At 38.5% G+C, this 25,185-nt stretch overlaps 1 protein-coding gene across 1 annotated transcript in view; it reads right to left on the bottom strand.

Moving 5' to 3' along the window:
- Window positions 1–25,185, bottom strand: part of THSD7B (thrombospondin type 1 domain containing 7B) — a 926,619-nt gene that overhangs the window by 52,470 nt on the left and 848,964 nt on the right. The window contains exons 17-18 of the mRNA XM_070380583.1: window positions 2,620–2,761; window positions 1,174–1,289 (exon numbers count right to left, since the gene is read on the bottom strand). Coding sequence (XP_070236684.1) covers window positions 1,174–1,289; window positions 2,620–2,761 — 258 coding nt within the window. The remainder of the gene's footprint in view (window positions 1–1,173; window positions 1,290–2,619; window positions 2,762–25,185) is intronic.

Here is a 25,185-nt window from a genome sequence, read left to right as displayed (position 1 = left end):
TGTTGAACATGTATTTAGAAAGAAGAGAAACTAATTTTTCTATTAATGAATAGTTTATACTGCTTTTATATCAAAAGGAAAGATTTACTATGTACACTAAATGTAAATTTTTTACTTGAGTTGTTGTAGGTTGGTGATTTATTTTTCTTGAAGCAGACAACAGTCTTGAGAGGGAGATGAAACAAAATGTTAAATCATGACACTTGTTAGAGAGAACTCTGTATGAACCAGTCTCAGAATTTCATTAAAAGGCACATCTGATTTCACATGGTCTAGTTTCAGGGTTTCTGTTGGTCCATGGTGATACTGCTGGTTGAAAGTGATGTTATGGTAATACTTAATAAGGTTAACTCGGGATCAGTGAGGAGGTTTTGTTCTGATAATTTTAATTTTCACTTGTGGACTCTACTTATCTAAGGAGAATGAGACAACTTTTATTTTGTCAGTTTGCTAAAGACATTCCCGTGAAACCTGAGTTCACTGACCCCACACATTTCCAATTATTCCAAAGATTGTTTTAGTGATTCTTATAATGTGATAGCGTATGGTCATCTTTGTTTCTAAACTGCCATCATAGGGCATTTCACTTATATGTTGGGGAGGAAATGTCAGCTTTTGGGGAAGAGATTTGATTATAGCTTTTGTCCAAATTCCACATATTTTGTGATGGGGAAAAATATAAAATTAGAAAGATTCAAAACCCACCAACTCTACCCAACTTGGTAGAGAGACATTTAGCTTATTTTAAGATGAAAAATGCACTGTGTTTATTACCTAGCAAACATTTGCTAAGAAAATTAGCAGAGTATTCTAATAGCAAGTATCACTATGCATCTTACATGCAAGGGACAGTGTTTCCTACTTAGGCAAATTGAATCATCTGCCCAATACTAAAAATCAATTTTAGAGTCAATGATGTCAATTGTTAGTTGGCAAGCAAGTACATCTAAATAAGTTCTTAGAAATAATGAAGAACTATATTTTTAATGAACCCATTTCTCCAATGCAAAATGACGTTTCCTGTCATTTTAACTAAGTTCAAACTCATGAGTTGTAACTGTATAATACTAGTAACTCTTACTCTAATTGAACCTAAGCTGTGATGAGAAGAAACTGGGAGGGTCATTTATAGTAAGCATTGTGAAGGTTGCAGACCAAGATACACATATTTACCTGCTCACATTCGTCCATGGCAACAGGCTTGCCATCACTGCGCACACAGCTCAGAAGGCGGGTCCTGATGCCTTGCCCACAGGTTGCATTTTCACTCAGCTGGCATGTGCTCCACTCTACGGGCATAGGGTCACCACACTGAGTTTCAAAGTTATGACCATGTGAGCAAAAGACAACAAAGCTTTGATTCTCTGCATCAGTGGAGAATAGTGTACACAGAATCCTAAAACCATTTCTATGTGGCTTCAAAAAGCATTATGCAATTCTTTAATTACAAAACAATCAATCAATCAGATCACCAAATAGAAGTGAATTTGCTTTCTTGAGGTCAGAAGCCAAATAGTTTATAGAAATCATCTCATAGGTGGCCGAAGTAGGAAAAGGAAAAAACCTAAGCACCAAGGACCACCAGTTTGGAATCATCTAATTGCTGGATGTAATTGAGAAAGAAAAAACATACAGAAATGATGCTAGTCTGTGATATCAACTTGAAGATATTTTCAAAAAATAAATATAATTATCTAAATCATTGGGTATATTTGGTACAGTGGAGCCAAGAAAGGTACCCCCAAAGGGAAAGAAGTCATGACTAAAAGGGCCATTTTGAAAACTCTCACTTTAATAAAATTATTCTCTCATGAGAGAAGGTTTTGTAGATTTGGCTAACTGTATTACAAACTCAACAGCGAGAGTTAGAATAAATCATCCCATAACTAATTCTTTTAAAAAATTTTATTTTGGTGTGGGTAGAAAAAGAGATCCTCAATCATATACAGTGAGAACCTAAGAAGATTTTTCATATTTGGTAGATGATCTAAAAGTTAATAGGAAGAGCAAGTCCATGTATAGCAAAATCAGCATTTTAAAGACATGCTTTTTCAGTAGAGCAAATTTTATTTTATTTTTGGAAAATTAGTATGAAAACTAATGATCTAAAGGATCTTTAATGAAGGAAAAAGGACAAATACAACAGGTCAACTCTCACCTATAAAGACAGTCTCATAGAATTTACTAGAGGTTTTCTACATGAGAAATTTCAGTAGTGCCACTGTGACCTCAGTGGAAAATTTGTTTCAGGAAAAGGCAACTATTTTGCCCCTTCAGACAGCTGGCCATTTGGTTATCAGTACTGAAGTCAGTGCTGAAACTTAACCTGATTCCACATGTCATGGCATTCTGGGTATCATTGCTGCAGGGAACAGATCAACATAGTTATACAGTCCTTTAGTTTCAGACACTGAACACAGTGGTATTCCATGTCTGAATAAGGAGGTCTCTAAAATATCCCTGTCCAGTCAGGCCTGCCATTTATCCTTGGTGAGCCCCATAGAGCAAGTACATCACAAGCTTTAGTTTCTTGAAATAATAAAAGCCATGAGAGAGCTGCATTCTAGGACAGCATGATTCCATGCTGTATGGAATCAAACTTGTGGTTTACAGCCATACCTGTTAGATTGTACTGGAACTGGAAGCAATTTTCATTGAGAAGGCAGGGCCGCACCTGTGAGTCTTCAGCACACGTCCTGGAGCTCAAGGAAGGCCTCAGCAGGTGACGGGTTCTTCTCTGCATTGTGTGCGGATCACACGACTATGAAAATCAAAGAGCAGGCAGAGTTAGAAAGAACTTATGTTTGTTGATAAATTGAATGTGCTGATCTGTATACATGGAGGCACATGTACAACACCTACAGGGAAGAGACTATTGAATAGAGTATGAAACAGAATATTTAAAAAATAAAATCATTATGGGATTCAATGTAAGTAGTTTCTGGTTTTTCTACCTGACAACTCTTTCTTGTTCTACATTATGATGAATAATTAGGCACGTGGGGACCATTTTCATCCACTAAACACACTCTGTACTCTCAAATTGATTTGCCAGGTAGCAAGAGATGAACACATTTTGAATGTATAAATGAATGAGAAAAGGAAGACAACGTCCCTTGTGTCTCCGGCTAGTCCAGCCCCAAATAAATAACCACACAGAACACTTTAATGAGAAAATATTTTTAAAAAACAGAACAAAGAGAGGGAATTATGAAATCAATATTGCCAATATAACAAAACTTTCCACTTATTTGGGAGGCCTTATGATCCACAGATTAGTTACTTCATGCAGTTGCCCTTTCAGCAAAATAAATGTATAAACAGGAACTTCAAAAATCTCTCACAAAAGTCACTTTACTTATGGGTCTACATGTCCTCTTATTGCCTCAATGCATATGACATTCTTGAGCCAGGTAAACCTGCCTGCCATCTGTCATCCATCTACTCTACTCACAGAGGACCTTCAGAAGCTCTCCCTACTAGAATAATCTCCTTTCCCATGTCCTATATCCTATCTTCCTCCTACTTCTTCTTCAGAACACTAATCAAGACTTCATCATTGACAGTCTTTCTTTTAATAATAACAAGTCCTTCTCTTCCATCCTAAGCAACCTTCCACCCATGTTCAAGAATTACTATACAGTATTTGACTCCAAACATAAACATATATGTTGCATTTGCCTTTATATGATCATTCTTTTTTCTTTATTACACCATCTCCTCCTTTTCTTTATAAATTCTTGGAGGACATAATAGAGCATGATTTCTACTTCCTGTGTCACTCCCTGAAAATTCTGGTATATATTTTACACATGGTTGTTCAGGTAACACCATTATATACAACATAATTCAGATCCAGAAATCTAGAGGCACATAGATGTTTAAACCACAGGAAAGAGAAAAGTCTCTGAATTCATGTCATCAAACCATCATTTTCATATTTGGGATTTTTTTTAACTTTTATTCTTTTACCTTTTCAGACACTGTAGCAAGAACACAACCTGTAAACTTAATTTTGGCTGCTAAGCAAAGTGATAATGTTAGAATACACTGAAATATATAGAAAAATGCTACAAAATTCTCTTCTATTTTCAAATGTTTGGAGCCATGGAAACACATTTACTATTTATGTGACTTTATAGTTGGATAATCTGTCAATACTTATAAAGTATTTTTACATTTTAATTACATCAAATTGCCTCTAGATGATCAAGAAGGGCCATTGAAACCAGGTAATTATTCTTAATTATCTCCAAAGGAATCCCATGCTAACGCTTACAAATAATTTACTATTAATTCAGCAATTAATTTGATTGTTCTCATGAGAAGGAGTGATAACTTCAATGATTTACCAATGAAAGAAAATGAAAGCATCTTAAAAGTTACTCCTGATTAGTGTTCTACTACTTTTCTACCTTAAAAAGTCAATGATTGAACAAGGTGAACGTGTATAAGATTTATGAACTTGCTTAGTCTAAACCACCAAAGAAAGCAAAAGAGAAAATAACACACATGAAAACATGCATACACAATTCAAATTATGTAACTTTGAACAATTCACTTATATATTCTATATCTCAGTTCTTCATCCAGACCTGGGTGAGAAAGGGGCAGGAGCATAATTCGGTAGTTTTTAAGAGTACCTTCCCTCATACCTCACACTCTTACCAGTCTCTAAGTCTGCTACATATGCTTTTATAATGATACTCTCTGATTGTCATTCTTAACCATGTAGACTTTAATTATCACTTTCTAGAAATTAATATACTGAAAACCAGCACTGCAGCTAACTCTCTTACTAACGCTGTCCAGAGAAACAGGCAAAGAAGGTGAATGAAATCCACAAACACAATCCAACCTAATCTCATATAGTATCTGTATATTCTACCTTATAAAAATTACCCTAGCACTGCTAACAACTAATAGATGAATTAGTGTTTCTCCTTACTCTTTTCTCTCTGTGAGCTCTTTATAGGAAGTTCATAAAATAATGACTAGGTCACAAGGCAGATAGGGGTCGGCTAAGAAAAAAATGGATGGCAAAGGAGCCTTATATCTAGATGATTTCTTTATTGGATCAAAACTCTTCAAATATAAACCTGAACTTCCTCTCCCCTAGAATATTCATAAAAAGACACTGTCAACTTCCTAAATAGAGAAGTGAGAATGTGATGTGTGGATAACTAACGCCAAATCAACTTTAAACCAGTCTCATTATAAAGGACAACATTAGATAGCTAAAGTTTATTTGCTAGGGAAGGAGATGACCAATAAGAACCAATAGTACCTAGTATATAAGCCCTTTATGAGATTAGGTTTATAAACTTTGAAAACCAGCACTTACCTTAAAGTTTAATCTTACGATATAATATTGCACCTTCATACCTTTTTTCTCTCTAGCAATGAGGCCTCTATCCCTGGGCCTGACCTGAATATTTGTATTCATCTGTCAAAAGTAAATCAGATATTCCCTCTGAGAGCCTCCATTGATTTATTTGCACCCTTATAAGTGGACTCACCTTATCAAGTAAACATTTCCACTGTACTTGTATTGATATGTGTGCATTCCTTCCCATGGGCTATTTGGAGAATGTGTGTCTTAATTTTCTTGGACATTGAGAGCCTTGTTATGTCTCTGACAACAGTATGTAGATAATAAATATTTGGTGTAGGATAATGTTTGGTTATCCTAAAAACTAAATAATAAATATTTGGTGTAGGATAATTTGCTTCTTCCTGGGTAATAAGACTGGATTTTTGTAAACTGCCCTTAGTGACAAATGGTTAACCTTGGACTATGATCACATTGCCTAAATGTAAGGTTTCTCCATAGGTCTGCATTCTTGATAAAAAGATAATATAATATTTTCTCTCCTTCCCATACTTTTTCCATAAAATCCAAATGACAGCTCCCAGAATAATAGAATCTACCATTAAATGAATAAATTATAACAGTAAATGAGTGTTAAATTACCCATATAAAAATAAAAGATAACTTAGATGCTATATCCTAAATAAATCCAATGAAGAATATATAATTTTGTATTTTTCTAATACTGAACTATTAATATTAACAATGATAATTTAATAAAACCTGGCATAAGTCCAGGTACTTATGAATTTAACTCACTCTCTAAATTTCTTGTCTGGAGGTAAGCATGAATCTCCAAGGCCTGGCCTTGTCAGCTTTCATCAGATATTGAAACCCAAGGTTTTTATTCTGTTACAGAATGGAAAATTCTGATAATTCTGAGACAATCTCTCCATTTAGCTAATTAGTCCTTTCTCTATATTTCATGAGGCAAAAAAGGGAATATATATGCTATGAAGTTGAGTCTTGTTTTTTTTGAAAAAGTGGGATAAAAGATGTCAAATAGTATAACAATGCTATGTAAGGAAACTTCCTCAGAGATTCTGAGAAAATGGTTACAGAAAGTGAAAAAAAAAGTTTTTTGCATATCACAGTGCAACAAGAAGAGCAAAATCAAAACCATTTAAACCAACCACATGCTCAGTAAAATTAATGACAAGTTTTCTTCACAAACCTCAAAATTTGAATAGGAGAGGACCAAGGACTGAAGTTACAGAACCTGTGTGATATCAGCATCCAACAGGGGAAAGGAGAAGGTAAAATGGAGTGTCTGCTGCTGCTGCTAAGTCACTTCAGTTGTGTCTGACTCTGTGTGACCCCATAGATGGCAGCCCACCAGTCTCCTCTGCCCCTGGGATTCTCCAGGCAAGAATACTGGAGTGGGTTGCCATTTCCTTCTCCAATGCATGAAAGTGAAAAGTGAAAGTGAAGTCACTCAGTCGTGTCCGACTCTTCGCGACCCCATGGACTATAGCCTACCAGGGTCCTCCGTCCATGGGATTTTCCAGGCAAAAATGGAGTGTCTGGTATACCCCAAAACACCAAACTGGAAAACTAAACCATGGAGTAGGAGGCCTTTGCATACTCCAAAAGCAAGCAAATATACGGAATCCATGGACAGGTTCTGGGGGCTGATGCAACCTGAATCCAGTGAATTCTCAACACTATAAGCCAAAACTGCCTTCCAGGACGATTTTCTGCACTGAAAAGAAACTGGTGGGAAGAGTTTCAAATTGCTCAAAGTAAGAGGACTAGCAGTGAAGGAAAAGAAAGGTCAGTAAACAAAGTTGGAAGGAAAATGGATCCAGTAAATTTCATGAATCTGCTAAATTTTTGACCACTCAAAGCAAGCAAACAAAAGCAGAGAACCCTGGACCACAAAAATGAAATTAGCTAAAAACAAGCCTCAATCACACCTGCTTCTAAAAGTTCATAAAAATTGATTTCCTGGAGAAATAAGTGAAGAAAGAAATCAAATTCAAATCCCACAAAATGGTGCTAAGAGGAAAAGTGGATTAAAGAATAACATTTCCATAGATAAGAAACTGCAGAAGACAGACATGCATAAAAAAACAGATGAAAACTCCTATTTAAAAAATAAGTGGTTGGTCATATCGGAAATGACAAAATATGAAAGAACACATAAATAAAACACAGATAAAATACAAATGTTAAAGAATGAGAGAACCTATGTAAAAGATATGACCGTTTTAAATTTTATTACATTTTAACATTTTAACTCATGTTGGTGGAGTATAGGGACTATTTTCTGTGTTATATTGAATAGGGCAAATGTATAATTATGAAATATTCTGTTCTATCTCCAGTATCTTTGAAAAAGTGGATTTTTGGTATAAAATAAAGCAGATATAGATGTAAGATAGAACTTAAGTAAATACCTTTAGTTCATAACATGAACTCAAGAAGTATTTCATCTTCAAAATAAAGGAAATAATAGCATATATTTCAAAATTCCACTCACTGAAACGGTCTAGCAACTGTGGAACCCAGTAAGTTCAGTATCCCTGGAGTTCTTCTTATGGCACCAAAGAGTTATTTCCACCAAAGGAACCCAGGGGTTTTTAGAGAGAAACAGCTGATTCTAAGTCTGGCAAAGAAAATGTATAAAATAAGCCTGAAACGTTGCACCATAGTGGGTAACAAGGAGGCTAACAAAGGCCACCAGAGTCTTGACTAAAGTGTTCATAGAACAAATTTAAAACACACTACAACTAGGACAAGCTGAGCGTTCGTATAGGTGATCACTGAAAATGGTTAAAATATATCAAATTTATTTAAATCTATGATTTCATTATGATACAAAAATAGTCACATATAGTCAAAGATGCTAGGTAAACAACTCCTCGTTGTGAAAAATGGTAAATAAATGGCGAATAAGCATTTTCCTTGCCTTTTCTATTACATAATAGAGCAGTAGGTGATTAAATATCAGTTGAGATAAAAATTTCTCCTTATAGTAGTACTCCCACAAGTAAATGAGAAAGGATAATAGAATTGGAAGTTTGCCGTTTTCTGTTTCCTAAATGATAATGAGTTTAAGCTTTGACCATCGATGTTAGCCAAGCACATAAAAAGCTATAACCATACATTATGTGCCTCCTGAGAAAGAGCACGCCTTCTATGAAGGAGTCTTGCCAAAGACATGATTCTGATTAAGCCTTTGCATGCTATTCCCAATTTATGGGAAATTTAAGGACAGGGGAACATGTTAAATTTCACCACAAGGATGCAATTTAAGAGACATACTGGGAAATTAAGTAGAAAAGGCGACCCATTTCCTTACCAGTAAATTGCTAGGAAGAAAAAAAGAAAGCAATGAGAGAAGCTAGCTTAAAGGAGATTTAAAGGCATATGTAAAAACAGGTTTGAACTTAATGTCTGGCCCACTCAGACTACAAATCTAAAGGAAAGTAAGAAAAAAGATTATCATAGAAGTCTTTACAGAGTTTAATTTTACCAGAGTGAGGAGGATATAACCTGTGAAGCTCTTTGTAAGTCACTGGCAAGTTTCTATTTCATAACCTGGGTGGCTGTTTCAAAAGCGTTTGCCTGATAACTAAATTGTACAATTTGTTTTACATGGTTTTCTGTATTTGGAAAAGGAAATGGTAACCCACTCCAGTATTCTTACCTGGAGAATTCCATGGGCAGAGGAGCCTGATGGGCTACAGTTCATGGGGTTGCAAAGAGTTGAACACAACTGAATGACTAATATTATATATATATATATATATATATATATATATATATATAAACGCTGCTGCTGCTAAGTTGCTTCAGTCATGTCTGACTCTGTGAGACTCCATAGAGGGCAGCCCACCAGGCTCCCCCATCCTGGGATTCTCAGGCAAGAACACTGGAGTGGGTTGCCATTTCCTTCTCCAATGCATGAACATGAAAAGCGAAAGTGAAGTTCCTCAGTCGTGTCTGACCCTCAGCAACCCCATGGACTGCAGCCTTCCAGGCTCCTCAATCCATGGGATTTTCCAGGCAAGAGTACTGGAGTGGGGTGCCATTGCCTTCTCCGATATATATATGCTATATATATATATATAAAACAGATAACTAAGTACATACTGTTTAGCAGAAGGAACTCTACTCAGTTCTCTGCAGTGACCTATATGAGAAGAGAGTCTAAAAGAGTGGATACATGTATATGTGTAACTGATTCACTTTGCTGTACTCCTGAAACTAACACAATATTATAAATCAATTATAGTCCAATAATTTTTTTAAATTAACATTTAAAAAAGTTTTTAAAAATATCTATCATGCTGGGAAATTTAGGTTTCTTTTCATTATGGGATTTCACAGTCTCCAGATTGCAGTTTTTCCCAAAGTATGTTATATTCTACAGTGCATTCATAGGTGCTGAGAGAAAAGAGGTTCATAATCAAATCCCTTTTGGAAATGTTGAGCTAAATAGTCCTAAAGAAAGATTTTTGTAACACTGTTATTAAGTCATCAAAATCTATTGTCTCCTTTCTTCCAGGGCACAGGAGTGGACCATATATCCAAGGTTTCTTTGCAGGTGGGTGTGACCAGGTAACTGAGCTTTGATAAACGAAAGGTAAATGGGAGGCTATGTGTGACACTCCACCTCTCACCCTAAAACCTCCCACATGTTTCCTCCATGCCCTTCACCCTCTCGAGGGAGCAGGCATGGTGATGAGTAGAATGGTTTTGAAAGCCAAGCTTGAAGGTGGTAGACAATCTAGTAGCCTGCATCCCAGTATGACTGTATGGAGCAGAGAGTATCCTTTCCCCACCAGCAAATCCTACTTAGGACTGTTTGCTGGGAGAGAAATAACATTATATTCCATTTGATCAGCTACAATTTGGGGTTATTTGTGTTTCCAAATTATCCATTATTATACTATACATTGGGCTTCCCAGGTGGCTCTAATGGTAAAGAACCCACCTGCCAATGCAGGAAACGTGAGAGACGTGGGTTTGATCCCTCGGTTGGAAAGATCTCCTGGAGGAGGGCCCAGCAACCCACTCCAATATTCTTGCTTGGAGAATCCCATGGACAGAGAAGCCTGGCAGGCTGTAGTCCATAGGGTCACAAAGAGTTGGACACAACCGAAACGACTTAGCACATACTGTTGGAGTGATGGGGCTGAAATCTTGGCTTAAACTTGGTTGAGTCAATTAAACTTAATTTCCTCAGAGGCAAATTTAGTAAACACTTTTGTTTTATAGGGAGGATGAAATAACTATACTTCCTTATAAAACCTTAAGATGTTCTTGTAAAATGTAAATCTTTTGGGGAGACAAGGCATGAGCTCTTGGAAATTGATAGCATAAAAGCAAAATCCTCCCTGAGATGATGTTTTATTCATTGGTGCAGTGCCTTGCATTTAATGTATTCTCAAAAACTATTTATTTAAAGTGAATGGAGGGAATTCCCTGGTGGTCCAGTGGTTAGGGGGAGAAGGAAATGGCAACCCACTCCAGTATTCTTGTCAGGAGAATCTTGTGGACAGGGAGCCTGGTAGGCTGCTGTCCTTGGGGATGCACAGAGTCAGACACGACTGAAGCAACTTAGCAGGCATGCATGCATTGGAGAAAGAAACGGCAACCCACTCCAGTGTTCTTGCCTGGAGAATTCCAGGGACGGGGGAGCCTGGTGGGCTGCCATCTGTGGGGTCGCAGAGAGTCGGACAAGACTGAAGAAACTTAGCAGCAGCAGCAGCCGGTGGTTAGGACTCTGCTTTCACTGCTGAGGGCCTGAGTTCAATCCCTTGTTAGAGAACTAAGATTCCACAAGCTGCATAGAATGGCAAAAAAAAAAAAAAAAAAAAAAAACTTATAGAGGAATTCTTAAGGATAACAATTGATTCCTATAGATAATAAATTAATAATCTTGTAATTTATCAAGAACTTTCCATTCATTTATGTCTTTAAATCTGCAAGTCCATGTTTCCCAAAATGTGTTATCGCACAGTCCATATGGACTATGTTCTCAGTTTAGTGGGTCAAAATTAGCACTTTCTAAATTGATAAATCATAGCGTGAGAAATATCTGTCATATATTCAGGGTGAAAATAATTTCATGGAACATTTCAGATATTTATATCTGTATCTATATATAGATCTCTCTCTCTCTCTTCTTCTATCTTTATATATGCATATATATGTCTCCATAAGTAAGTGACTATATACACGATCATATGTGATATAAAATGTATTTCTTACTATGTGCCATGGTCAAAAATATTTAGAAGCCACCAATCTAATATACATGATTATCAAAATAGCTTTTCTATTAAATAGCCTGTCATGGTCATTACTGAAAAACTGTTTATTCCAAAAACATTCTATTCCATGTGCTTAGTCGTTTCAGTTGTGTCTGACTCTGCAACACCATGGACTGTAGCCTGCCAGGCCCCCCTGTCCATGGGGATTCTCCAGGCAAGAATACTGGAGTGGCTTACCATGCCCTCCTCCAGAGTAGCTTCCCAACCCAGGTTTCCTGCCTTGCGGGCAGATTCTTTACCATCTGAGCCACCAAGGAAGCCACAGGCATGTGGTTTTTATTTTGCAAATATGAACTGTGACTTTTTTAAAGAGGTGAATGTTCATTATATTTTTCTTTCCATAGTATTTTTCTTTATCATAAAAACTTTGTTTCTTCTTTAAACACAGGATTAATTTCAGGATAAAACAATTATTAAATTAAGTTTGTATCTAGAGAACCCACATTTATTGTATGGGATCAAATAATACAACACTGTTAAATCAACCGTGCTCCGATATGAAATTTTTAAAAAGCACAATATGATGCTTAAATGTAAATCTTAAGCAAAAACTTAATTTCTTAAACATATCTTTCTGCACAGGAAACAGGTGGGGGTAAGGGGGCAGGTGGTGGTTGGTGTTTGTGCTCTAGTTGGATAAATTATACCCAGCCAGAGGGGAGAGTGAAGGAAGTGCCTAGGTTAACTTTTTATGTACGGGAAGAGCAATTCGATTCAGAGTACTCACTTTCACAGGGTTCTTTGTGACATAATAAAAAGTAGGATCAGCACTCAGAAACTGTTGTTCCTCATTTAGGCATAAGCTAATACTCTGTGCTGGAAGAAGCACAAGCTGGAATCAAGATTGCTGGGAGAAATATCAATAATCTCAGATATGCAGATGACACCACCCTTATGGCAGAAAGTGAAGAGGAACTCAAAAGCCTCTTGATGAAGGTGAAAGTGGAGAGTGAAAAAGTTGGCTTAAAGCTCAACATTCAGAAAACGAAGATCATGACATCTGGTCCCATCACTTCATGGGAAATAGATGGGGAAACAGTGTCAGAGTTTATTTTTTTGGGCTCCAAAATCACTGCAGATGGTGATTGCAGCCATGAAATTGAAAGACGCTTACTCCTTGGAAGGAAAGTTATAACCAATCTAGATAGCATATTGAAAAGCAGAGACATTACTTTGCCAACAAAGGTCCGTCTAGTCAAGGCTATGGTTTTTCCAGTAGTCATGTACGGATGTGAGAGTTGGACTGTGAAGAAAGCTGAGCGCTGAAGAATTGATGCTTTTGAACTATGGTGTTGGAGAAGACTCTTGAGAGTCTCTTGGACTGCAAGGAGATCCAACCAGTCCATTCTAAAGGAGATCAGCCCTGGGTTCTTTGGAAGGAATGATGCTAAAGCTGAGACTCCAGAATTTTGGCCACCTCATGCGAAGAGGTGACTCATTGGAAAAGACTCTGATGCTGGGAGGGATTGGGGGCAGGAGGAGAAGGGGCCTACAGAGGATGAGATGGCTGGGTGGCATCATGGACTCAATGGACATGAGCTTGAATGAACTCCGGGAGTTGGTGATGGACAGGGGGGCCTGGCGTGCTGCAATTCATGGGTTCACAAAGAGCTGGACACGACTGAGCGACTGCACTGAACTGAACTGAATACTCTGTGATCTTAGCTCTAAGGTGGTGCTTCCACAGTAAGACATAAAGAACATTCCAGCATCTGTGATGTAATCTCTCTCATTTAACTATCTGGGCATTCTCTTGACCATAGCCAACCTCTTCTGCAGATATACCCAATACCCAAGAGTAGTGGTTCTCCACGCATGGTCCCAAGACCTGCAGCATCAGCATCACCTGGACACTTGCTAGAAATGCAATTTATGGATCCCGTAAAAATCTCTGGGGGGAAATCCCCAACAACTACAGGGGTTGGGTTCAGCAACCTGTCTTTTAAGAAGCCCTTCAGGTGGTTCTGATACACTCTGTAGTTTGAAAGCCACTGTCCTCAAGCCAGCTTGAATTCTCTATGTACAAAATAATAGTCTCCTCATTTTCCATATCCCAACATCTTTCTCTAATCTTTCCTGTCTCTTAATGGCAACTCCAGCCATCCAGAGTCTCAGGTCAAAAATTTTGGAGTCATCTTTGATTCTTCTTTTCCTTACATCTTACAACCATACCTTGAGCAGATCCTTTCAGCTCTAACTTCAAAGTAAAACCCATGTTCTAGCTGCTTCTCACCATTTGCACCAATTTTACCCTGGTCAAAGTCACCATCACTTTTCACTTGGATTATAACAAATGACCTCCTATCTGATTTTTCCCTTCCTATTCTAGAGATCATGTTCAATTCTGGGGCCAGAAGTATCCTTTTAAAATAATGGAAGTTAGGTCACATAACTCCTCTCCTCAATGGTTTCCCAACTTAGCATGAAAACCAAGTCCTTTGCTAGGGTCTACACAGTCCTCTGCAGTCTGTCCGCATTGCTTGTGCGTGCTCGAAGCCTTCTGCACTCTTTGTTTACTGCTTCAGTCAGCACTTCAGCCCCCTCGGGGTTCCTGGACAGCTCCAGGCCCTCCTCGTCTCTGGGCTTTTGCTCTTGCTGTTCCCTCCACCTGCACTCTTCTCCCTCCGGCACCTGTAGGATTTGCTCCCTTACTTTCTTCAGGCACCTGCTCAAATTTGAGAGGACTTCTTTGACCAGGCTACATGAACATATCAGCAACTCCTCCACATCACTTTTTGTCTTTTTTTCCCTCCATATCACTTACTACTAGCTGATATGCCATATAATAAGCCGGTGGTGTTTCTGTGTGTATGTGTGTTTAATGGAGTATGACTGCTTTACAAAGTTGTGTTAATTTTTCCTGTACAATAACATGAGTCAGCTATGTATATACATATATCCCCTCCCTCTGGAGCCTTTCCCCCACACTCCCCATCCACGCCTCTAATAACAGAGCACCAAGCTGAGCTCCCTCTGCTATACAGCATCTTCCCACCACCTATGTATTTTACAGCTGGTAGCGTATAAACGTCAGTGTACCCTCTCAGTTTGTCCCATGCTCTCCTTCCCACTGCCACCCACTTCATGTCCACAAGTGCATTCTCTATGTCTGTGTCTCTATTCCTGCCCTGCCAATAGGTTCATCAGCGCCATTTTTCTAGATTCCATATATATGTGTTAATATATATATATTTTTAATTTTATTTTATTTTTAAACTTTACATAATTGTATTAGTTTGCCAAATATCAAAATGAATCTGCCACAGGTATACATGTGTTCCCCATCCTGAACCCTCCTTGTTCCTCCCTCCCCATACCATCCCTCTGGGTGGTCCCAGTGCACTAGCCCCAAGCATCCAGTATCGTGCATCGAACCTGGACTGGCAACTCGTTTCTTACATGATATTTTACATGTTTCAATGTCATTCTCCCAAATCTTCCCACCCTCTCCCTCTCCCACAGAGTCCATAAGACTGTTCTATACATCAGTGTCTCTTTTGCTGTCTCGTGTGTTAATATATGATATGTGTTTTTCTCTTTCTGACTTAAAGACTCTAGGTGCTGGTTACATGTTTTGTTTGTTTTTAATTATTTCCCTCCCCTCTATTAGAATGTAAGTTCTGTGAGGGCTGGACTCCTAGAGGAAATCATAGAACACTCTTTGACATAAACTGCAGCAGTATTTTGGCTCCATCTCCTTCTTACGAGACAGCAAAGAGACACTGATGTATAGAACAGTCTTATGGACTCTGTGGGAGAGGGAGAGGGTGGGAAGATTTGGGAGAATGGCATTGAAACATGTATAATATCATGTATGAAATGAGCTGCCAGTCCAGGTTCGATGCACGATACTGGATGCTTGGGGCTAGTGCACTGGGACCACCCAGAGGGATGGTATGGGGAGGGAGGAGGGAGGAGGGTTCAGGATGGGGAACACATGTATACCTGTGGCGGATTCATTTCGATATTTGGCAAAACTAATACAATATTGTAAAGTTTAAAAATAAAATAAAATTAAAAAAAAAGTAAAACAAACAAATGGGACATAATTAAACTTAAAACCTTTTGCAGAGCAAAGGAAATCATCGACAGAATGAAAAGACAACCTACTGAATGGGAGAAAATATTTGCAAGTGATATGACCAATAGAGTAATCCCTTATGTCCAACATATATAAACAGCTCATACAACTTACATCAAAAAATAACAACCCATTTAAAAAACGGACAGAGGGACTGAATAGACATTTTCTAAAAAGAGGAAATCCAGATGGTCAACAGGCATATAAAAAGGAGTTCAACATCACTAATCATCACAGAAATGCAAATCAAAAACCACTAGATATTCTCATTGATTACTGATATTTCCAATACCTGGAATATGCCCAGGTCCGTAAGAAATACTCAATAAACAGATTTCCACAAACAATGTACTAATGACAATCCAACTCCTGCAAGGGCACTCTAACCATCTCATTGGCTCAAATTAAAAAAGAAAAAACACTGATCATATTTATCTCTTCAAGAGTTTGTGATATTTAATGAGTTAAATGGAACTAATGAATGCAAGCATTCTGGGTTTCTGGAAATTTCAGATTGTGAAAGTGCAGTGAACTCCTATTATTACTGTATTTTGCACAGGTCAAAAGATAGCATACAACAAAGGAATGTTTATGATGACATCATAGCAAACCTGATCAGATATTAAAATACTGTAAACTAAATTACTGGTCAACCCAAAGGGCCACATGTTGGATGCTTGGGTCCTACAATGATTTCTCTATTTATTCTGATACTTTACCCTATATTTGAGGGGTCCAACAAGAACTGCAAGCCTACGTAAAGCAGAATAGCCTCTTATAGCTTCTGCTTGTCTTTTGAGAGATTAAATGGATAATAACAAGAGAGACTGAGACTATATTTTGGATGAGTCCCTATCCCAGAAATAATAACAACCACCACCGTTTTATACTGTGAACACACACCTAGCATTGTGGTGAACATTCTGTGAGGATTATCTCCCAAAGTCCTTCAGTCTCCCAATAATCCAGGTGTACGTTGAATATGTGTGCTTTTACAGATGATGAAATTGAATCTCAAAGAATGAAACAACCTTATAATAGGCACTCAACCAGGATTTGAATCTGTGAGGGCTACTTTGCTCCTATCTTCAACTGATCTACTTGTAAACCAGCAGTGCTTGTTGACCATGAGCAGTACGTGTGGAGCCACCCAAGATGGACAGGTCATGGTGGAGAGGTCTGACAGAATGTGGTCCACTGGAGAAGGGAATGGCAAACCACTTCAGTATTCTTGGCTTGAGAACCCCATGAACAGTATGAAAAGGCAAAAGGATAGGACACTGAAAGATGCACTCCCCAGGTTGGTAAGTGCCCAGTATGCTACTGGAGATCAGTGGAGAAATAACTCCAGAAAGAATGAAGGGATGGAGCCAAAGCAAAAACAACACCCAGTTGTGGATGTGACTGGTGATAGAAGCAAAGTCTGATGCTGTAAAGAGCAATATTGCATAGGAACCTAGAATGCTTGGACCATGAATCAAAGCAAATTGGAAGTGGTCAAACAGCAGATGGCAAGAGGGAACATCAACATTCTAGGAATCAGCGAACCAAGATGGACTGGAATTTAACTCAGAATTTAACTCAGATGACCATAATATCTACTACTGCAGGCAGGAATCCCTTGGAAGAAATAGAATAGCCATCATAGTCAACAAAAGAGTCCAAAATGCAGTACTTGGATGCAATCTCAAAAATGACAGAATGATCTCTGTTCATTTCCAAGGCAAACCATTCAATATCACAGTAATCCAAGTCTATGCCCCAACCAGTAACGCTGAAGAAGCTGAAGTTGAAAGGTTCTATGAAGACCTACGAGACCTTTTAGAACTAACACCCAAAAAAGATGTCCTTTTCATTATAGGGGACTGGAATGCAAAAGTAGGAAGTCAAGAAACACCTGGCCTTGGAGTACAGAATGAAGCAGGGCAAAAGCTAACAGAGTTTTGCCAAGAGAGCATACTGGTCATAGCAAACACCCTCTTCCAACAACACAGGAGAAGACTCTACACATGGACATCACCAGATGGTCAACACTGAAATCAGATTGATTATATTCTTTGCAGTAAAAGATGCAGAAGCTCTATACAGTCAACAAAAATAATACCAGAGCTGACTGTGGTTCAGATCATGAACTCCTCGTTGCCAAATTCAGACTTAAATTGAAGAAAGTGGGGAAAACCACTAGACCATTCAGGTATGGCCTAAGTCAAATCCATTTTGATTATACAGTGGAAGTGAGAAATGGATTTAAGGGACTAGATCTGATACACAGAGTGCCTGATGAACTATGGAATGAGGTTCCTGACACTGTACAGGAGACAGGGATCAAGACCACCCCCATGGAAAAGAAATGCAAAAAAGTAAAATGGCTGTCTGGGGAGGCCTTACAAATAGCTGTGAAAAGAAGAGAAGCGAAAAGCAAAGGAGAAAAGGAAAGATATACCATTTGAATGCACAGTTGGAAAGAATAGCAAGGAGAGATAAGAAAGACTTTCTCAGTGATCAATGTAAAGAAATAGAGGAAAACAACAAAATGGGAAAGACTAGAGATCCCAGGGATGGGGGAGCCTGGTGGACTGCAGTCTATGGGGTTGCACAGAGTTGGACATGACTGAAGTGACTTAGCAGCAGCAGCAGCAGAGATCTCCTCAAGAATATTAGAGATACCAAGGGAACATTTCATGCAAAGATGGGCTCAATAAAGGACAGAAATGGTATGGACCTAACAGAAGCAGAAGATATTAAGAAGAGGTGGTAAGAATACACAGAAGAAGTGTACAAAAAAGATCTTCATGACCAAGATAACCACAATGGTGTGATCACTCACCTAGAGGCAGACATCCTGGAATGTGAAGTCAAGTGGGCCTTAGGAAGCATCAGTATGAACAAAGCTAGTGGAGGCGATGGAACTCCAGCTGAGCTATTTCAAATCCTGAAAGATGATGCTGTGAAAGTGTTGCACTCAATATGCCAGCAAATTTAGAAAAGTCAGCAGTGGCCATAGGACTGGAAAAGGTCAGTTTTCATTCCAATCCCAAAGAAAGGCAATGCCAAAGAATGCTCAAACTACCACACAATTGCACTCATCTCACACGCTAGTAAAGTAATGCTCAAAATTCTCCAAGCCAGGCTTCAGCAATACGTGAACTGTGAACTTCCAGATGTTCAAGCTGGTTTTAGAAAAGGCAGAGGAACGAGAGATCAAATTGCCAACATCCGCTGGATCATGGAAAAAGCAAGAGAGTTCCAGAAAAACATTTATTTCTGCTTCATTGACTATACCAAAGCCTTTGACTGTGTGGATTGCAATAAACTGTGGAAAATTCTGAAAGAGATGAGAATACCAGACCACCTGACCTGCCTCTTGAGAAACGTGTATGCAGGTCAGGAAGCAATAGTGAGAACTGGACATGGAACAACAGACTGGTTCCAAATAGGAAAAGGAGTTCGTCAAGGCTGTATATTGTCACCCTGCTTATTTAACTTCTACGCAGAGTACATCATGAGAAACACTGGGTTGGATGAAGCACAAGCTGGAATCAAGATTGCCAGGAGAAATATCAGTAACCTCAGATGTGCAGACGACACCACCCTTATGGAAGAAAGTGAAGAAGAACTAAAGAGCCTCTTGATGAAAGTAAAAGAGGAGAGTATAAAAGTTGGCTTAAAGCTCAACATTCAGAAAACTAAGATCATGGCATCTGGTCCCATCACTTCATGGCAAGTAGATGGGGAAACAGTAGAAACAGTGGCTAACTTTATTTTTGGGGGCTCCAAAATCACTGCAGATGGTAACTGCAGCCATGGAATTAAAAGACGCTTACTCCTTGGAGGGAAAGTTATGACCAACCTAGAGCATATTAAAAAGCAGAGACATTATTTTGTCAACAAAGGTCCATCTAGTCAAGGCTATGGTTTTTCCAGTAGTCATCTATGGATGTGAGAGTTGGATTATAAAAAAAGCTGAGTGCTGAAGAATTGATGCTTTTGAATTGTGGTGTTGGAGAAGACTTTTGAGAGTCCCTTGGACTGCAAGGAGATCCAACCAGTCCATCCTAAATGAGATCAATCCTGGGTGTTTATTGGAAGGACTGATGTTGAAGCTGAAACTCCAATACTTTGGCCACCTGATCCAAAGAGCCGACCTATTTGAACAGACCCTGATGCTGGGAAAGACTGAAGGCAGGAAAAGTGGACGACAGAGGATGAGATGGTTGGATGGCATCACCGACTCTATGGACATGAGTTTGTGTAAACTCTGGGAGTTGGTGATGGACAGTGAGGCCCTGCATGCATGGGGTCTCAAAGAGTCGGATATGACTGAGTTGCTGAACTGTGGACCATTTTGAGGTAGGGACAGTGGGTAACACAGTGCATCACAGAGCTTCTCTGAGATTATGGTTATTGTGACTGCTATTTATTTTGACCTGGAAACCATTTAGAATGGACAATGGTAATTAGAGATGGAAAGGAGAGACAGAACAGACATAAGGAATTACAGTTCATGTGTGCATGTGTCGCAAGTTGCTTCAGATATATCTGACTTTATGCGACCCCATGGACTGTATCCCACAGGCTCATGGGATTCTCCAAACAAGAATACTGGAGTGGGTTGCCATGCCCTCCTCCAGGGGATCTTCCTGATCCAGGGATCGAAACCGTGTCTCTTATGTCTCCTGCGTTGGCAAGCACATTCTTTACCACCAACGCCACCTGGGAAGCATTATTATAGCTGAGAAGCCTCCCAAAAAGCAAGGTAAATCACAGACTGCACAATGGGAGAGTCAAGTGAGGGACAGATCTATGACTAAGGCTTCCTGCCTGCCTTGGAGGAGCCCATGGTTCATGAAAGATGTTCCTAGTCTAGGGTCTCCATTGTCAGATTTAGGGAGTTAACTGGAAAGAGGGACAGACACATGTCTCAGTATAATGGGACTGTCAAGAGTAGGGTAGAACCTATGATATCATTGGATGTATAAGCCCTAATAAGGATTTGCTGGCCTATTGCTAAGAGCATGTTAGGATGACACAAAAATAGCAGGAGATTTTTGCTTGGCCAAGATATTTGTGTAAAGATTTTGTAATGGTCAGAGATAACCACACCTAGTCCCTTTGCTTGGTATTTTATAACATTGACAATTTGTGAAGGTACTTATTTATCATCCAGTCAGAGGCCTTAGAAGATATGAGTGATGTATGGCACATCCAATTGAAGAATCTGAGGCTGTCACCTGTTTTATATCATTGTTGGAGCTTGGAAATGAAGAAGAGAGAATGGTCCAAACACAAGTCAAAATACTTTCAAAGTCATGAAAGACAAAGAAAGTTGAAAGACACTTAAGTGTTGTGACTACTGAATGCAATGTGGTCTGGAGCCTGTAATGAAAGGAATATAAATACTATCAAGGGCATTATTTGGGCCATTGAGAACATGGGAATATGACCTAGATATTATCTAGAGATTACTATTGCAGCAATGTTATATTCCTGAATTGCTCGACTATTCTGTGATTGTGCTAGAAAATGTATTTAGGAAATGCATGCCAAATTAACAATATTATGGGGTAGAGGGGTATGATACCTTCAACATATCTTCAAATGGTTCAGAAATAATAATAGTGTATATATGTATGCATACATATAACACTATTTTTTCATATGTGTATATATGTGGGTGCATAGGGGAACAGAGAAAGTTAATAAAACATAGGTGGCTAACTTAAAAACTGATGTGAATTTCCCTTAAATTTAAAATATTTCTAAATAATTCTTTTTAAGTAAGAGAAAATCATAAATGACCCTGGCACATCAATGTTCAGGGGCCACTAATGAATGACATACATAAAGCCCACTTCAGGGAATTCCTTAGTGGTCCACGGGTTAAGGTTCCACACTCTCATTACTGAGGGCCCAGGTCTGGTCCCTGGTCAGGGAACTAAGACCACACAAGCCACATGACATGGCCAAATAAATCAATCAATCAAAAAATAAAGTCCACTTCATAACCATCTCTAAGGCACCCAGAGGTGGCAACTCCTATTTGAATTGAGGGCAGATAAACTCCTAATCTCAATCACTCTCCTTTTCCTTTCTTTCCTTTTCTCCTTCTCAAAAATTTTCCATGTGATGCTCATCTCTCTTTACTCTTAAACCCCAACCATTCAAATAAAATGACGAGTCAGAATAAGCAATAAACTGCACTGGGGCTCCTGGCCTGTAATAAGCCCCAGGTTGCTGTCTGGAATGAGAATACCAGGACAAAAGATTTGGTCTCTGCCAACAGAATAGGAGTGCTGGGTTCCAGAAGACTAAATGGGAGTCAGTTCTTTGATATTTTAGTTTTATTGTTTGTGATCCATTCCATTTTCAGTCCCCACCATAAACCAAAGAACAAAGGTTCATCATTGCATCTAGAATGTGTCTGGGATCGCACTCTTCATTTGTGCCTTTCCTCTCCCACCAATGAGTATTGGACCTCTTTCCTTTTATACTTGGGTAACCAAAGTTATTTGGTTTACTAGAGGAAGTGGTGTTGTTAAGTTCTGGACATGGGGCTAACACATAGAGGGCGTCCACATGGGATTCTGATCTGGGTTTGTTCTTTCTAGTCACACATTGCTCAAGGCTTTTCACTCACACTGAATCTTTTCTTCCTCCCCTCCCTCCATCTTTTCCCTTCACTCCTCTACTCTCTTTTGCCTGCTGCTGCTGCTGCTGCTGCTAAGTCGCTTCAGTCGTGTCCGACTCTGTACGACCCCAGAGATGGCAGCCCACCAGGCTCCCCCATTCCTGGGATTCTCCAGGCAAGAACACTGGAGTGGGTTGCCATTTCCTTCTCCAATGCAGGAAAGTGAAAAGTGAAAGTGAAGTCGCTCAGTCGTGTCCAACTCCTAGCGACCCCATGGACTGCAGCCTACCAGGCTCCTCCGTCCATGGGATTTTCCAGGCAAGAGTACTCACCCTTACTCATCTCTGAGGTTTCTTATGAATGGTCTCTCCTTGGAAAACTGCTCCAATTCTTCCTGGGTTTAGAAAATGTGCCATCATATGCTCTCATGACACCTTTTACTTTTTTCTCTATTAACATCTTCTACTCTTTTGAAATTGATTAGGGATTTTCTGTGTTCCCCATTAGACTGGAGATTCCATGAGGACAAGGACTCTTCATTGCCATAATCCCAATGCCTACCATAGTATTCGGCACAGAGAAGGCACTTAATATTGGTATTCATGTAATATTCACAATTCATTTTGTACTTATATTCTAGACACTGTGCTAAATGATTTACACATATCAGTCCTTACTCTAACTTCTTAGATGTGCACTACTGTTCCAACTATTTAACTTACTGGGGTTAAATAAGTTTCCTGAAGTACCAATCTTAAGAAGGGAAACACAAAGGAAGGAAAACACATTGAATCTGGACTGTTTCTAAATCTCAGACTTATTCCCTATAATTGTTCATATAGCATTGCTATGTACCTCACACTTGCCTTTCCACATGGAAATTAGGAACTCAAAAATAAGACATGCAACCAAATTGAATTTTATCTGGGCATCTCCTGGAACCGGAAAAAAAAATCTAGGGGAAGGGACTATGGCCTCCACAAAATCTGTAATTATAAATGAATTTTAAGGTAAAAACATCAGTATTTCTATTACAAGTACTAGCTTTTTCTCTATTTCTATCATATAATGAATGTGGTATTTTAAAACTTAAAAAAATACTACAAATATGAAAACTAATGAATACTAATAAGATATGATAAATCTAATACAGTTAAACACACTTCATCCTTAAGAATTATTCATAGGGCTTTTTCAAGGCATATGTATATTATAACCAAAATGGAAAGAAAGTTAAGACTTGAAGAGGAACATATAAATTTATAAAAGCTGAATTGTGTATAGAAATCAGCAAGAGGTCTCTCTGTCCATTAAGACCCATCAGACACACCATTTTATGGAGAGGTTCCCTGGCAATCAATGCTGTAGTGTACCATGTGAAAGAAAGTGGAAGTATTAGTCGCTCAGTCATGTCTGACTCTTTGCGATCCCATGGACTGTAGCCTCTGTCCATGGAATTCTCCAAGCAAGAATACTGGAGTGGATTGCCATTCCCTCCTCCTGGGGATCTTCCCAACCCAGGGGTCAAACCCAGGTCTCCCACATTGCAGGCAGATTTTTTACCATCTGAGCCATCAGGGAAGCCCTGATGCACCATAGGGGAAATTACTTTTCTGCATTTTTTCCCCCATATAACCAACCTGGGGGATTGAAATGATGCAAAGAAGGATTTGTAGAATAACCTTCATGTACTGTAAACATATGTTTAAAATTCAAAGTGAAAACATGGCCTTTTCTTCTTGGACATGAAATATACATTTGAGATGGAATAAAAATCACAAGTAAAATGGAATATAGATCACAAACCTGAATTCAAAATCATTAATACATGGTTTGGTACTAAAGCTAAAAAAGCCATCATAATAATGAAATATCATTGATAGTGAAGACATCTTAGATCAATGAAAAATTGAGTCATTTTAAAAATTAAATTTTATATTTCATTATTTTAAAAAGTTGGAATAGTCACTCTTTTCATACTTTTTGAAGAAAACTGTACTTACTTTCGGAAAGCTATGAGCAATTAAAAGCATTTATTACAAGTGAATTTGGGTTCTGCCTCTTTTAAAATTTTAAATATACTAATTTTTAGTGATTTGTAATCCCAATAAAAATCACATTTGTTATTCCAGAAAGCAGTTATCATACTCACTTCTACAGACGAGTAAAGTGTTTCAAAATGTGTTGGCAAGCTGTCAAAGTGACACAACACAAAAAGCAGAACAGAAACCAGAATCTCAATATCCCCTCTTTGTTATCTTCCTAAATGTCAAGAATTGCATCCAGTACTATATTTTAAAAAAATTTCCTAATACCAACATATTTGTTTATTAAACAAATCACTTTCATCAATTACTATCTTTATATACCTGTTTTATGAATAATGTTTGACCAATATTCATTTAGTACCAAGATCACTAATTTTTTTATTCTAACAGTGGCTAACTAGTCATTTGCCCATTTTAAATTGACTGAATGACTAAAATCTTCCAAGTACACTGTTCAATGATCTGGGTGCTGCTATGTCAAAACTATCCTATAAAGACAGAAATTTTGAGATCCTATGTTATCATATTGTGATTAAGCAGCAGACATTGTCAGAAGTCAAATCTAAAGTTATTGCCTCCAAAAATAAATAAATGTCATTTTCTTTTCTGTGTCTTTGTTTCTTCACTCATTGATTTACCCTATGTATAATTCGCAGTGGGCTTCCCTGGTGGCTCAGATGGTAAAAATTCCACCTACAATGTGGGAGACCTGGGTTCAATCCCTGGGTTGGGAAGATCCCATGGAGAAGGGAAAGGCAATCCACTCCAGTATT

The sequence above is a fragment of the Bos mutus genome, chromosome 2 (genome assembly GCF_027580195.1).
Source record: "Bos mutus isolate GX-2022 chromosome 2, NWIPB_WYAK_1.1, whole genome shotgun sequence".
Lineage (NCBI taxonomy): Eukaryota > Metazoa > Chordata > Mammalia > Artiodactyla > Bovidae > Bos > Bos mutus.
Note: the sequence above shows the minus strand (reverse complement) of the source record. Positions and strands in the feature narration are given on the sequence as shown.